This window comes from Chanodichthys erythropterus, chromosome 23 (assembly GCF_024489055.1).
Source record: "Chanodichthys erythropterus isolate Z2021 chromosome 23, ASM2448905v1, whole genome shotgun sequence".
Taxonomy (NCBI): Eukaryota; Metazoa; Chordata; class Actinopteri; order Cypriniformes; family Xenocyprididae; genus Chanodichthys; species Chanodichthys erythropterus.
In genome coordinates, this window is record NC_090243.1 from 14,560,639 (window position 1) to 14,576,735 (window position 16,097).

General features: G+C 34.2%; 2 protein-coding genes across 2 annotated transcripts; one reads left to right on the top strand and one right to left on the bottom strand.

The window, feature by feature from the left end:
- Positions 1 to 1,090: 1,090 nt before the first annotated feature.
- Positions 1,091 to 6,024, top strand: f3a (coagulation factor IIIa). Its single transcript, XM_067377869.1, has 6 exons — positions 1,091 to 1,313; positions 1,446 to 1,554; positions 2,397 to 2,590; positions 2,680 to 2,864; positions 4,405 to 4,576; positions 5,005 to 6,024. Exons 1-6 carry the CDS (start codon positions 1,235 to 1,237, stop codon positions 5,148 to 5,150), a joined length of 885 nt encoding a protein of 294 aa, XP_067233970.1. The 5' UTR covers positions 1,091 to 1,234; the 3' UTR covers positions 5,151 to 6,024.
- A 1,577-nt stretch (positions 6,025 to 7,601) lies between these two features.
- On the bottom strand, positions 7,602 to 14,992 carry acp5b (acid phosphatase 5b, tartrate resistant). The gene is made up of 6 exons (XM_067377972.1): positions 14,772 to 14,992; positions 14,397 to 14,587; positions 12,390 to 12,517; positions 12,116 to 12,307; positions 8,936 to 9,083; positions 7,602 to 8,511 (listed from the first exon to the last, which is right to left on the bottom strand). Exons 1-6 carry the CDS (start codon positions 14,842 to 14,844, stop codon positions 8,272 to 8,274), a joined length of 972 nt encoding a protein of 323 aa, XP_067234073.1. The 5' UTR covers positions 14,845 to 14,992; the 3' UTR covers positions 7,602 to 8,271.
- Positions 14,993 to 16,097: the final 1,105 nt, after the last annotated feature.

Consider the following 16,097-nt stretch of genomic DNA (forward strand, 5'->3'; position numbering starts at 1 on the left):
TTAACAATCCACCAAAAACATATAAAAAATCTGTCACTCAACTCAAGGAGGTTAATTCATGACTTTATTGCTTAAATTAATTTATTAAGTTCATGTTTAGACATTGAATTTCCCTGCACACTTGAAAAGGGTGACAGATAATTGCCTAAAAAGATTCTCAAACAGTAAAGTATGACAAGGCATTTTCCAGTCTGATCATGTCTCTTAGTGGTTTTGGGTGAGTTTCTCTGGAAGCGCTGAGTCTTTTGAGCGTTTTAACATGCAAAGCCACAAGCAAGAGTGAGGTACTAGCTGCTCATTAGCATAAGATTCTGAATGGGCAAAAAGACCCCTGCTGGCATTCAGTGATCTAGAGGTGCCAGCTACACATAACACTTCAAACTGGGACAGAACTGGAGTCATACTTCCCGAAATACAAATCATGAGCATGGCATGAGTATTTTCTTGTGTTGTCATGGTGGTCACCGGAGGGTTTTATGCCCATAATGAGTTAAAAAGCCTGTTTACGTGACATAATGCATGATTACATCACCGGTGTCTGTGTCTCATCCCTTCAAATAATGCTTCAAATCACATTTGGAATTCAAATGCAATAATCTCATAACTGTTTATTTGCTGAATGTATTCCTGATCTCAGATCAGGAAGGTTGAAGCTCTCAGATGTAACATTTGAAATGATGCCACCTAATGATTGTCATTTTTACGTAATCTCTACTTTTTGACTATTTTAGATTGAGACATCTATTTTTACTTGCATATTTCAGTGCACATACATGTAAAGAGTGACTGAACATCAAATGATGTACTGGTCTATTCAAAATATCAACCTGCTGTGTTTGATGAAAATTGTGTCAGAAATGTTCAATATTTATTTATTTATTTACAAGACTTTATCTGTGTCTATATAGAAATTGACTTTCAAAAATAAACCAAATTCATTTCCTTTTAAACTGTTTTTGGTTGTGTAATGGGCTACTATGTTAAGGGGGAAATCCATAAATGGTAATATGCATAAGTAGAGACACCCACTTGTTCTAGAGGGCGGGGCTTAATTAGTCTCGCTAGAATCACAACTGGAGTCTGACTGGGTTTCTTCGATCATTCACACAGTGAGGAGGACTTTATAAACCACTTGGGAGGAGGATACACTACCTTATTTTTATCCTACCTGGTTAAAGGAGTTTTATTTGTTCTTCATATTGTAGTTGGATTAGTATTGTCGCCTTGGGACAACATGGAAAGCAACAGGCAAATGAAATTTCGCATTCTTGTATTGGTTCTGGTTTCATTTTTCATGAAGGATTGCGCCTCAGGTGAGTCTCGTACCTGTGACATATAATGGGTGTTATTGCAGCTTTCTATCGGTGTAAATCATTTCTATCGTTTAATTTAAAACATGCTATTCAAAACAATCTTATTGATTCACTTGCTTTGCTCTTTTATAGACACCTTTCCAAAAGCACAGAGAGTAGCCTGGTCCTCCATCAATTTTAAATCTATGTTAACATGGAGTCCAAAACCAACGAATTATTCCTACACTGTTGAATTTTCAGAGTAAGTCATTTTTTTGTTATTACATTTAGTAGTTGGTTGTTTATTATTACATCCATTGTTCTGAATGCAGTATGATAGCTATTAAAAATGTGCTATAATTAGCAAATACACCCATCCAGGATACATTTAAAAATTTAAACTATTAAATCACATCAAAAGGTTTGCACACAATATTGAAAATGGTCTAAATCTTTTACAGTTACCTCAAGTTCAATATAAATGTACACATATAGAGCTTTATATATTAGCATATAATGTTTATTTCAACACAGTAGTACTAATGTTATTGCAGTTATCTAATATTACTTAGATCATATTGATTCTGACCAATCAAGTCATAATTCATCGATTATCTCAAAAGGTTTCTCACTGTGTAATCTCAGCATGGCCATAAACTGATAAAAGTGTATGGTGTATAGGCAATAAAAGTGTATATTATGGATTTTCTTATTTGATACCATCTATTTAACATGTCAAAATGTCATTTATACTCAATTTTCGATCAATGTTCATCAGTAATTTAATTAAAAGTGGTAAAAAAAAAATGCATTGGATTTAACGCTTCAAGTTATAAGTTTGGAACCACCTTTTAAGGCAGCAATTAAACTTATGATTTCAATTTTAGATGCTTTTTTTATTAATGTGCAATGCATAAAAAACCTTTATGAATAAAAATGCTCTGTATTAAACTCTCACATGGTGTAGATTTGGAAATTCTAGCATAGTTCCACACCCATGACTTGTTACAGCAGGCACCAACCTGTCACTTATTCTCATGTAATGTAATTTATTATTTCCAAATGTTTTTTTTACAAACTAAATGTCTGTGTGAATGATTGTAGACTGGGCCAGGACAGACAACGGACACCGCACTGTATCAAGTCGATGGACACTGAATGCGACCTGACTGCAGAGCTAAAAAACCTGAAGGCCTATTACAGCGCCGACATCCTGTCTGAACCCATGCGGGGCGTCTCCTCGGATCTGGTCGAATTCCCTCATGTCAGATCTGAGAAATTCTCCCCTTATCATGACAGTCAGTATTCTTGACAACCAACTTTACATTCTGTTGAATGACATGATTTTGAGACATTCTAAAGATCTTCTGCTTTGATTCTCTTTCAGCTGTCATTGGCAGACCAGAGTTTACAATAGAAGTAAGCGATGACAAAAGGAAGATGACGCTGCGTGTAACAGATGTCCCCACGGCTCTCTTTAATGATCGTAATAAGAGACTGAATATTCGGGATGTTTTTGGGGATGACCTGCTTTATAAGGTTTACTACAGGAAAGCCAAGAGCACAGGAAAGGTTAGTGTTGACTGTAAAGCGGATTATCTTTCGTCATTCTTTCTTCTCTGAGCTCTTGCGCCACTTTGCAAATTACGATCATAAATTATACCATGTGAACTAAATAATAAGTCATTTAATCATTTTAGCTCCTTGCACTTAAATGAAAATGAACCATCCACATTTTCTTCAGGTAGAGACTAAAAGGTTTTTCTTCCATAAATATTTTTTTTAAACTTGGAGGGCAATAATATTCCTTATTAAAAAACTGACAATTATTAAAATATTTATTTTACTCACCATGATATCATAGGGCACAATAAAGATGACAGTTACAAAAATACACTATAGTTACTCTATATAACTATAGTTTATGCCAAATAATCTACACTACCATTCAAAATTTTGCAAGATTTTTAAAAAACAAATTTATATTTTTATTCCGCAAGGATGCATTAAATTGATCAAAAGTGAGAGTAAAGACATTTATAATGTTACAAATGATTTATATCTTAAATAAATGTTGTTCTTTTGAACTCTACACTGTAAAATGTTATTTTCATGATTTGTTATCACATTTTCTCTTTTGTCAAATCAACCTAAATAATTAATGTGGTTCAGATAACATAATATTTTGAGTTTCTGTTGATTAAATCAATCGTCTTCATTGTATTAACTCAAAAATTTAAATTCATTGAACTCAAAATTTTAAGGCAACCAGGTAACTTTAAGTTAAAGCAACACTTTTTTACAGTGTATATTAATCAAAGAATCCTGAAAAGATTTCAAAGTTTCCAAAAAAAAAAAATATATATATATATATATTAAGAAGCACAACCGTTTTCAACATGAATAATAATAAGAAACAACTGCTTTTTGACTAGCAAATGATTTCTGAAGGATCATGTGACACTGAAGATTGGAGTAATGATGCTGAAAATTCAGTTATGCATCACAGGAATAAATTACATTTTAAAATATGTTCAAATATATATGTATTCAGACATTTATGATATTTTTTATATATTTTTACTAGTGAGTGCAGGACACTATAGTTAATTTATGTAAGTGAGGATAGCAAAATAAAGTAAACTGTGACATATTATACCCAAAAATTCTTCGTACAGTGGAATAACAGTAAAATTTGGAACCAAAATTATTCAGAAACTTTGAGCCGACCATGTTTTGCTTAAGTGTTATCTGACATAATTAAGATTAATTTATTCTGACTAGGGCTGGGCGATATATCGCATGCAATTTCACGAAATGCGCGTGAAAATCGCATGCGATATATCGCCCAGCCCTAATTCTGACACAGTTTAACTTGTCATATTTTATTACCATTTTTAAACTATAGTGAATAAACTGTATTAATGAATGAAATGTTCAAGGTGTCTGAATTAATTTTGGTTTGACTAATATATATATCAAACTAATGGGACTTTACTGCAAACTGGGTTACACTTTATTTTAAGGTGACCACTGTAAAATAAAGTGTTACCATAAACCTATATGATACATTACACATATTATACATCATTTTATGTGTTGGCTTCATCAGAAAGAGATGACCAATAAAAGCAGCATCATTGAGCTGATGGATCTGGACAAAGGAGAGAGTTACTGTTTTAACATTCAGGCGTACCTACCCTTCCGCGCTCCGCAAGACAAACAACTCGGGGAGCTCAGCAACATCCAGTGCTCTCCAGAAGGAGAAACATCTTTCTTTGAAGGTAATTCTTTCACTCTTTAAAAAACAAGACTTAAACTTGATCTGTCAGGGATTTTCAGCACAACAGTCCCAGGAAAAGCAAACGTTGGGAATTTGGTCTTGATAGGAAGTGAATAATTTTCCCAAAATAGACTCACTCCCCTGATCTGGATTCTAGCTGTAACGCATCCATTTATGAAGTGTCGGATAGCTGATATAGTATCATATCAGAGGATAATATGGACTCTATGAATGTGTGATTCATAGCGCTGACTGAGACATTTAATGCAGCTCATAATTGATAAGAAATGTGTCTGTTGGGCGGATTGCGATTGTGATTGAATCATATCAGCGTCTAGGGACCAATAGGATTCCTGTGGCGTCCATCAAACTCATCGCTGAATCGAGTGTTTGTGTGACCATAATGATGATGATGTAATGTTTTTGCAGAGTACGGCATGGGTGTCATCGTTGGAGCCATTCTTATCATCATTTTGATAATAATAGCAATCATTATTGTCATCGTGATGTGCTGCAGACGAAGAAAGCAAGCGAAAAACACAGGAAAAGAGGGATTACCATTGAACGGTGTGTGAGGAGTGTGGACGTTTAATTTGGACTCTCCCTTATGAAGGGAGGATGGCATCCGGTTCCTCCATAAAACAGTGGAAAAATAGTGTTTCTGTGAAACCTCAAAACGTAGATATGTTAGACATATATTTTAGCAAGACCTTTGTACTGTCAGGTGGTGGGTTCTTTAGTCTGACACTGAAGTGTACTGTATAGACGTTTTTATAAGCACTACCTAATTTCATCTACTTGCTAACAAATGGAAATACTGTATGATTTAACATAGGGTTTTTTGTACACACTTGGGAGAATCAAAATCTGCTCATATTTTATTAAATGAAAGAAGTAATTTATTTTTTAAGCTTAATACTGTAAACTGTATTCGTTTTTTGTATATTTGTGTTGTAACAGTGAAACGCTCTTCTAATTTAATTTTTATTACATTGAAACTCTACATGGTTAAACATTAATCAAAAAAAAAAAAGTTAAATCTGGTGTTTTGTTCCATTTTGGTATACAAAATGAATCATTATACTACAGACCTGTGAATTCAGTGGGAATGGTACTTATGTGGATTTTAAACAAATATACAATAATGCACATGGACTAATCAGCATGCTGATCTTTGCCTTTTTTATTTCCTAACTTCAAAGAACATGTTATATATTATGCCTTATATGCATATTCAGTTAGAAAGATCAAACTCAGATACAGTATAAGGTTGTTTAACTTAACAATTAGTTAAATAGCTCAATGGCGCCCTCAGTTGTAAGTTAGTAGACTTCCATTAAATGTGACAACTGTCAAATATTTGGTCCAAGTTGTTTTACATTTAAAGAATATATATGTGTGTGTATATATATATATATATATATATATATATATATATATATATATATATATATATATATATATCTTTAAATGTAATATACACATTTAAAGAATTATGCGTACATATGTAATGTTTTATTAATATATATAAAACGACTTTATTTATTTGTTTTGTTTTTGTGCTTGTCTTCATAAAATTAAAGCTGCAGTCCGCGATTTTTCCTCTTTGTCGCCATCTCTTGTTTGAAACCTGCAATTGCAGTCGTATGCGGAACAGTTATCTGTACCTGCGTTGTGCATTGGCACAGCTCGTCAGCGCGGATGAATCTAATGTTTGCTGTCAGACACCGCACCGGTGTGGATACTGTACTTAAGAATCACAGATTCTACGTCTTGAAAGTATGACCAATATAAGAATTTTCACTGGAAAATATCATCTGAAAAAGTAAGTAACGTGTTATACTTTGCTCTCAAATTGTTATTGTTAACAACATCAGCATTGCATGACTATGTGTATTTAGTGTATATTAGCGTTACCTGTAGATTTCAATTTCTGTAGCCACTCCACAGTCCAAAGTCTTTTGCTTTTTGACTATGGGTAAATCTCCAGTTGTCACTGATGATTGTCATTTGGACCTTTCTGGATTACAATCCGCCATCAAAATGATAAGTTTAAAGGTGCCCTCGAATGAAAAATTGAATTTATATTGGCATAGTTGAATAACAAGAGTTCAGTACATGGAAAAGACATACAGTGAGTCTCAAACTCCATTGCTTCCTCCTTCTTATATAAATCTCATTTGTTTAAAAGACCTCCGAAGAACAGGCGAATCTCAACATAACACCGACGTAACAGTCGGGGTGTACGCCCCAATATTTGCATATGCCCATGATGTTCCCAACATTATGAAAGGCATTAGACAAGGGCAGCCAGTAACGTCTGGATGTGCACAGCTGAATCATCAGACAAGGTAAGCAAGCAAGAACAACAGCGAAAAATGGCAGATGGAGCAATAATAACTGACATGATCCATGATAACATGATATTTTTAGTGATATTTGTGAACTGTCTTTCTAAATGTTTCGTTAGCATGTTGCTAATGTACTGTTAAATGTGGTTAAAGTTACCATCGTTTCTTACTGTATTCACAGAGACAAGAGAGCCGTCGCTATTTTCATTTTAAAACACTTGCAGTCTGTATAATTCATAAACACAACTTCATTCTTTATAAATCTCTCCAACAGTGTAGCATTAGCCGTTAGCCACAGAGCACAGCCTCAAACTCATTCAGAATCAAATGTAAACAATATAACGGTATACAATACTCACATAATCCGACGCATGCATGCCGAACACTTTGTAAAGATCCATTTGAGGGTTATATTAGCTGTGTGAACTTTGTTTATGCACTGTTCAAGGCAAGCGCGAGCTCCGTGGGCGTGGAGCAGGAGAATTAAAGGGCCAGTAGCCCTGAATCGGCTCATTTATAATTATGCCCCAAAATAGGCTGTTAAAAAAATGAATTAAAAAAAATCTATGGGGTATTTTGAGCTGAAACTTCACAGACACATTCAGGGGACACCTTAGACTTATATTACATCTTTTTAAAAAAGTTCTAGGGCACCTTTAATTATTTCAGCTGCTGTGAGAAAAGGCTATAAATGATCCGCTACCAGCAGTGTCCTCAAGTGATAAAACTGACTAGCCTGGACGGGACTTCTTCCTTTCTGTTTACGGACGTGACGTGAAGTAACCCTTTAAAAGGTAACTATTAAAAGGATATACTTAGTCCTTTTGAATCATACTACACTGGACGTATGTTTTTGATTTACAAAAAGGAACCAGTTCATTAATCAGAGTCAATTAATTCAGAGTCATTAATCAGACTACACTGGTTGTGCTGCATGCTTTTGATTCACCAAACCAAACTGGCTTATGAGAGTTATTTGCTAGTGAATCAAATAACATTGGTTGCATTGTATGTACACCCTGATAGGACAACTCATTAAAAACTTTTTAGCCAAGACCTGGTAACTGGTCTTTTGCACAACATCCAATACACTGCAAACTCACATTCGCAGCTCAGATGAAATACGATTTTGCACATATAAGTAAGACTGTATTTTTGCAGTAATCAAATCACTACTTTTTATGAAATATAAATGTTTTATTTTGTTCATCGCAAACTAAACATGAATTTAACTACAAAAAAACTAAATTAAAATAAAATATACAACAGAATTATTAGTGCAATTAGAACTTTCGCCAAAGTGACTGTTGTGTTTATTAAAAGCAGACTAGGAGAAACGTCAAAGTCAGACTTTGCGTTTAGAGACGGATGTCTGGTACACACACTTCCCGTCTGGCTGCATGTAATTTATCAACATCTCATTTGTATTGACCTCAAAGTACACAAATGCTCCTGTCGTCTTATTGACCATGTTGGAGAACAGCTGCCAAGATGACGGGAAGCTGTTCTTGTGATCAGTGTGAATATCCTCTGCAATTCCTGTTCCGCTGACAACGTATGAACTTCCATCGTCTTCTCTGATAAACTGATGAAACAGAGAACATTTTTACATCATATTAAGTCATATTTATAGTTCCATTGCTTAAAGGGATAGTTCACCCAAAAATGAAAATTCTGCCATCATTTACAAACCATCATGTTGTTCCAAACCCGTATGAATTTTTTTTTTTCTGCTGAACACAAAAGGAGATATTTTGAAGAATTTGGGTAACCAAAGAGTTGATGGACCCCACTGACTTCCATAGTATAGAAAAAAAAAAAATACAGAGCAACTTGAGGGTGAGTAAATGTTGACAGAAGTTTAATTTTGGGGTGAACTATCCCTTTAATGCTGTTTGGTCACTTTAACACCCATAGAAATTACTTTAAAACATTTGCTCAAAACAATGTTATATTAAGAAGTTGCTTGATTTTCTGTTACACAATAATGTGATGTTCAAGATACTGACCTGTAGACTGTGGTCATGACCACACAGATATAAGGAGACATTGTACTTCTTCAGGAGGGGTCTGAGTTTTGATACCAGGCACTTGGTCGGACCATGATGGCCAATGGACCAGACTGGATAATGACCGGCCACAATGACAAAATCTGACCTGAGGATAAGTAACCACAAGATGCATTTATTATAAAAGCAGTTGATGAATTTCAACGTTGTTTCACTTCTGATGTGGAAAACAGCTGTCAGTGTTTTACTCTCAGTGGGATATTTACTGTACTTTCCCCTGCACATGTGAGGGCATGTGCTGTTTGAGTTTAGTTTTATCTGTCTGCTAATAGTTTGTACATTAAACACAGTCCTCTCAGGCGCTTAACCTTTCGCCCTTTTTTAAGATTAGTTAACAAACATTCACTTGCAAGAATTGACTGAAAAAACAACAACAACAAAAAAACCTTGGCATTTAAAAAAAGAAAAAAATTACCCAAAAATGCAAATTTATAACTTAAATTGAGGTCTGTTCCTCACACAAAGTTATTGCATGGCTTCAGAAGACTTGAAATGTAGCAGCAGAAATCAGTGTTGCCATGTCTACAGTTTTCCTGTGGAACTGGTGCCCTAGAACTTTTTTTACAAGATGTAATATAAGTCTAAGGTGTCCCCTGAATGTGTCTGTGAAGTTTCAGCTCAAAATACTCCATAGATTTTTTTTTAATTCATTTTTTTAACTGCCTATTTTGGGGCATAATTAGAAATGAGCCAATTCAGGGTGTGTGGCCCTTTAATTCTCGTGCTCCACGCCCCAAGAGCTCGTAAAAAAAGTTCACACAGCTAATATAACCCTCAAAATGGATCTTTACAAAGTGTTCGTCATGCAGCATGTCTAATCGCATAAGTATGGTATTTATTTGGATGTTTACATTGATTCTGAATGAGTTTGAGGCTGTGATCCATGGCTAACGGCTAATGCTACACTGTTGGAGAGATTTATAAAGAATGAAGTTGTGTTTATGAATTATACAGACTTCAAGTGTTTAAAAATGAAAATAGCGACGGCTCTCTTGTCTCCATGAATACAGTAAGAAACGATGGTAACTTTAACCACATTTAACAGTACATTAGCAACATGCTAACGAAACATTTAGAAAGACAATTTACAAATATCACTAAAAATATCATGTTATCATGGATCATGTCAGTTATTATTGCTCCATCTGCCATTTTTTGCTATTGTTCTTGCTTGCTTATCTAGTCTGATGATTCAGCTGTGCACAGATCCAGACGTTAATACTGCCTGCCCTTGTCTAATGCCTCGATCATGGGCTGGCATATGCAAATTTTGGGGGCGTACACCCCGACTGTTACGTAATGTTGAGATTCGCCTGTTCTTCTGAGGTCTTTTAAACAAATGAGATTTATATAAGAAGGAGGAAACGATGGAGACTCACTGTATGTCATTTCCATGTACTGAACTCTTGTTATTTAACTATGCCAAGATAAATTAAATTTTTGAATGTAGGGCACCTTTAACACTGTTGCCGTGGGTTGTTTTCATATACACGGGTTGAAGTGACCCCAAATACCATGATATTTAGCCCCTGGAATACAAATTTTACCCCTGAACCAGACTGGGCTAGTTTTGGGCTAGTTTTGAGTAGCAATTGGATGGGTTTTGTTGTGAAAACCTGGCAGCCCTGAAAGGAATTGATCCTTCACAGGGAGTTTGACTGACATGTTATCTAACCAATCATAACGCCGAAACCACCATTTTGTCCGACAAAGCAGTCAGGGGAGTTAGTAGATTAACGTTGGTGGATTTTGAACTTGAAAAATAAATTGGTGTGTATTGACGTCTTTCAGAGGTTGAAACAACATTCCTTATGATGTTCATTCATGTTTATTTGATGCTATAAATGAACTAGTAGGAAGAGATGATCGGTTCATGAGCCGCTTGAACTGAGGCGCTACAGCCACAAAACGTTTTTTATTGTTTAAATTTCTTTAAAACTTATCAAATTTGACATTTGAGACATTGTTTCATATTAAAGGTAACCTGCTCTGTCTTGTCTTTGCGAATGGTCTGTCATTTAATGGAAAAGAGCAAAGAAAATGAAAACGTTTGCATTTTTTATAACAGTATAAAAGACTACTTGCATAAAATGCATATACTGTAAACACCAGCTGTCAAACTGTATTTTCCAATAATATGTCTTAGTGAGATGATATTTAAATGTATCATTGTATTGTAAATATTGTAATATTTGTAAAAAAATTTATCAATTTTGTATCGAAATCTAGTAAACCTACTGCAAGTTGCTTCAGTCCAGTAAATGGTTGTCTTGAAATATTAATAACAATATAAAAGTTATTCTCACGTTTATTTTTTATATTAATATTACTTTAAATATGAAATATTTCACAGCAAAAACACGTGTAGCAAGGAATTTTTAGAAATTTAAAAAGGTCTTTTATTTGCAAAAAATGTAGATTGTGTACAGGAGTATTTTTTCTGTAAAGAAAATTATGATCATGTTGTTAATTTTGAGGCCTTAGAAATGAATGTATTAAATATGACACAGTAGGCTTTATAGGGTTAAACATTTCTTCTTTGGGTTCCACACAAAACATAACAGCATTTATGTTTGCAATAATGATAAAATTAATTGTTGGTCATATTTTTAGTAAGGAATGCCAGGGGTGTATTCCAGGTCCTATCTGAGATTTAAGAGAATGCGAGGGTGGATCTGAGGCGGTGAAGGAGTGAGAGACAATAAGTGAAGGAGGAGACAATGGAGGAGTGGAAGGAGTGTGGCAGGTCAAGGCCTTTAAAACATGCCCTAAAATTCCCATTACAGGACTAATGTTTGCTCAGTAAAAAGCAAAACATTGGATGTTGGATTTCATTGTTGTTTGTTCATCTATTATACACTGTGACTCAATTCCGATTTTTTCCTCCCATGTGGCAGAGATTGGATATGACCCATGAACATGTAAGCAGGAAAAAGATGCACGGATTCTGATATTCTCAGATCGGTTTCAGGCCTCATTCATATGTGGTAATAAATCTGATATGAATCAGATACGTGCATTTGCGCCTGCTGTGTAAGCAGACAGATTGTACGTCATTGAAAAAAATATTGGGCAGTATTTATGGGTTAACTAACTACTGTTGTTATACTAATATCTCACCTGGTATTTTGAAGTTTCTGCTCGATCCACTTCAGCTGTTTGTTAGCAGCAACGTAGTCCTCCGGACCAGCAGGGTAAAGCCCGTCATAGGTGTTGCCACACAAAACCACAGTGTCGATCATCAGAACCGTGATGGACGTGTTGCTGCGAGGAACCTTGAAGTTAAGCTCATAGTAGAGGTCGGGGTAGATCCTGCCAAACATTAACAGCAGCCATGAATGCTCTTGTTTACATTCTTTAATGCACAGATGTTGAACTTTGACCTCTGACTCACCATCTTTCAGATCTGTTTGAGTAGGCGATCTGGGCTGATATGTTTCCTCTGTGATCGTGATTTCCTGCTACCAGGTACCACGGCACGGGCATCAGCGCGGGATGAGAGAACACACTCTCATAGGTAGACTGAAGAATTTATTAGAGCTTCATTAGATTCATAATTTAAAAGAAAAAAAAATATTATACATTATATGCTGTATATATAATATATTATGTATATAATTGTATATATAAATATAAAGTATTATATTTTATTATACATATATTTATATATAATGTATTAGTAAAATAATAATGCATAATAATTAATAAAATTACATTATGTAATTGAAAAAAAATTTAATCACTTTTATTATTAATTATTATTAATAGAAGATAATTTTATTTATAAAAGTAGATTATGCTATTTAAGTAAATTTAAGTACTTTTTAATTTTTGTAAGAGATGTAAATGGTTTGTGCATATGGTATCATTCAGTACCATGATAGAGAATATATCAAAGCACCTCACTGTACCATGGTACTTTTATTTTATTTTATTTTATTTTATTTTATTTTATTTTATTTTATTTTATTTTATTTTATTTTATTTTATTTTATTTTATTATGTGCTGTCGAAACAATTAATCAAGATTAAAAACATCTAGCATAAAAGAATATATATATATATATATATATATATATATATATATATATATATATATATATATATATATATATATATATATATATATATATATATATACACATATATACATTTATATATACTATATACACTACATATACACGTTATGTTAGATGCGAATAATTGCGATTTATTTTATTTAGTGCTGTTGAAGTGATTAATCATTATTAATCACATCTACCATATATATATATATATATATATATATATATATATATATATATATATATTATTTAGTGCTGTCGAAACGATTAATCACGATTAATCACATCTAGCATATATATATATATATATATATATATATATATATATATATATATATATATATATATATATATATATATATATATATAAATATATCTACACACACAAACACATATATACATTTATATATACTATATGTTATGATAGTTGCAATTAATTGATTTGACAGCACTAATTTATTGTATAGTTTCTAAATTTGTTTTGGCTTCTAATAACAATTACTGTATTTAAACTGATGTAAATATGGTGATGAGGAACCATCAAGTTTTACGTGTGCTTACTGTGGTCTTACTACAAATACAAGTAAACCATATAAAATACCATAAAACAAAACACCATAATTCAGTACTATAGTACATATCAAAGCACTATGGCCATCTGAAATTTCTTACCATCCGAAACCTCACTGTACCCTAGTACTATTTTGCAATATTTTTATTTAATTTTATAGTTTTCTAAATGTGTTTAGGCAACTAATAACAATTTACCATAGTTACATCTATCTAAATATGGTGATGAGGCGCTAACCAGTTTTACTTGTGGTAAAATTATTATGACTATGCACAAACTATGGTAATTAAGGGAAAAGCTTGACTGCGTTCGGTTCCTCTACCACTAGAGGGACCTAATTGTCTTTCACACTAACTCTATCACATGTCCTGATGGTGTAAAGACAGTTCACTGCGCTAAAGTACCCTGGACACAGTCCCACCGTCTGCTCTTCAACCTGTCTGATGCAAGTTACATCAACACCAGAAATCAAACCTTGAAACTAGACTGCCCGTTGAACATGATAACCTGAGAAAACCTTATATTTTACATGGTGGATATCTCAAAAGGTTTGAGGTCATTTCACAAGCACTTAAAGTCACCATGAAATCAAAATTGAAAATTTGTGTTTTTTTAATGTTTAAAAAAAATGTTTAACTTCCCCTTCCTCTTGCAGCAACATCTCTTCTTATCTCTGATGATGTTTACTGCCGCAAGGGCAGGATAACCTGTCACTCACAAGAGATTGACCAATAGCAAACCATATCCATCCAATCAGTTTACCAACCTTAAAGCGGGTGTCATCTACGTCCCTGACCCCACTGTAGTAGAAATGATCTCCAAGACTGAGGACGAAATCCAGACCTGAGCTCATAGCAATTCTGCCCAGTTCATTTGCTGTATCATACTCATGTGGCGTGTAGTAGGGGTATAAAGGAAGTCCACCCCAATCTCCAATCCCAACAAACCTTAGAAAAGCTGGAGAGAAATATGACTTCATATCAATGCACATTCAACAGACCCACTTCATGTTCAATCACATGGAAAATTCTCACTGAACCGGTTTGTCTGCACTAATAATCATGTGGCCACATTTGATTACACTTCCTGACATTTTAAAGTTTGTAATCATACAGAAGAAAATACATCAGAAATACTCTACCTTGTTCATTTGCCTGACATGGTGGGCTGATTGTCTGAAGGCAGAAGATAAGAAGGAAGGCCAACCACGCCATATAATGCCTTCAGATGGCTGATCTAATCCTGGAAACGGTCACAGTGTAAGTGAAGTTACGTGTTTGAGAGTCACACAGACACTGACAAGCCACAAACAGCTTAACATTCTATTCTCTGCACCTAAAGGGAAACAAGATGTGGTTTATGACAAGCTTCCTGTATTGAGCTGAGAATGAGTGAAGCACATGATGCAGTGGCCAATGTTCACCAGTTTACACTGTAAACAAATGCATGCTATTATCAGCTATCAGAATAAAAGTGCTTAGAAATACAATAACAAAACTAGGACAACTATTAATAATATATTAACTGTTGCTGGTAATAAAAATAATTTTATAAGAATTGTTGGTAACACGTTAGTATAGGGAACACATATAAACTACGACTTTTCCCTCAATAAACTCCTAATTTACTTCTTATTAATAGTAAGTAAGGTAGTTTAGGTATTGGGTAGGATTAAGAATGTAGAATAAGGTCATGCAAAATAAGGCATTAATAAGTACTAATATATAGCTAATATTCTACAAACCAGAGTCCAGAAATGTTTTTTTTTTTTTTTATTTGAATAAAATGAAAACTAAAAGACTTTCAAATCACATGAGCCAATATTTCATTCACAATAGGACATAGATAACATAACAAATGTTTAAATGGAGAAATTTGACACTTTTATCCACTAAATGAGCTTATTTCATATTTGATGCCTGCTACAGGTCTCAAAAAAGTTGGCACGGGGGCAACAAATGGCCGAAAAAGCAAAAATATTTTAAAAGATTCAGCTGGGAGAACATCTAGCAACTAATAAGTTAATTAATACCAGGTCTGTAAGATGATTAGCTATAAAAGGGATGTCTTAGAGAGGCAGAGTCTCTCAGAAGTAAGATGTGCAGAGCTGTGAAAGAGTGCGAAAAAAATTGTGGAGTACTTTAAAAAACAATGTTTCTCAACGTTAAATTGCAAAGGCTTTGCACATCGCATCATCTACAGTGCATAACATCATTAAAAGATTCAGAAACTGGAGAAATCTCTGTGTGTAAGGGACAAGGCCGAAGACTTTTATTGGATGCCCGTGGTCTTCATCGGCATGATTGCATCAATGACATTATTAAATGGGCCCAGGAATACTTCCAGAAACCACTGTCGGTAAACATAATCCGCCGTGCCATCTGCAGATGCCAACTAAAGCTGTATCATGCAAAAAGGAAGCCATGTGTGAACATGGTTTAGAAGTGCCGTCGTGTCCTGTGGGCCA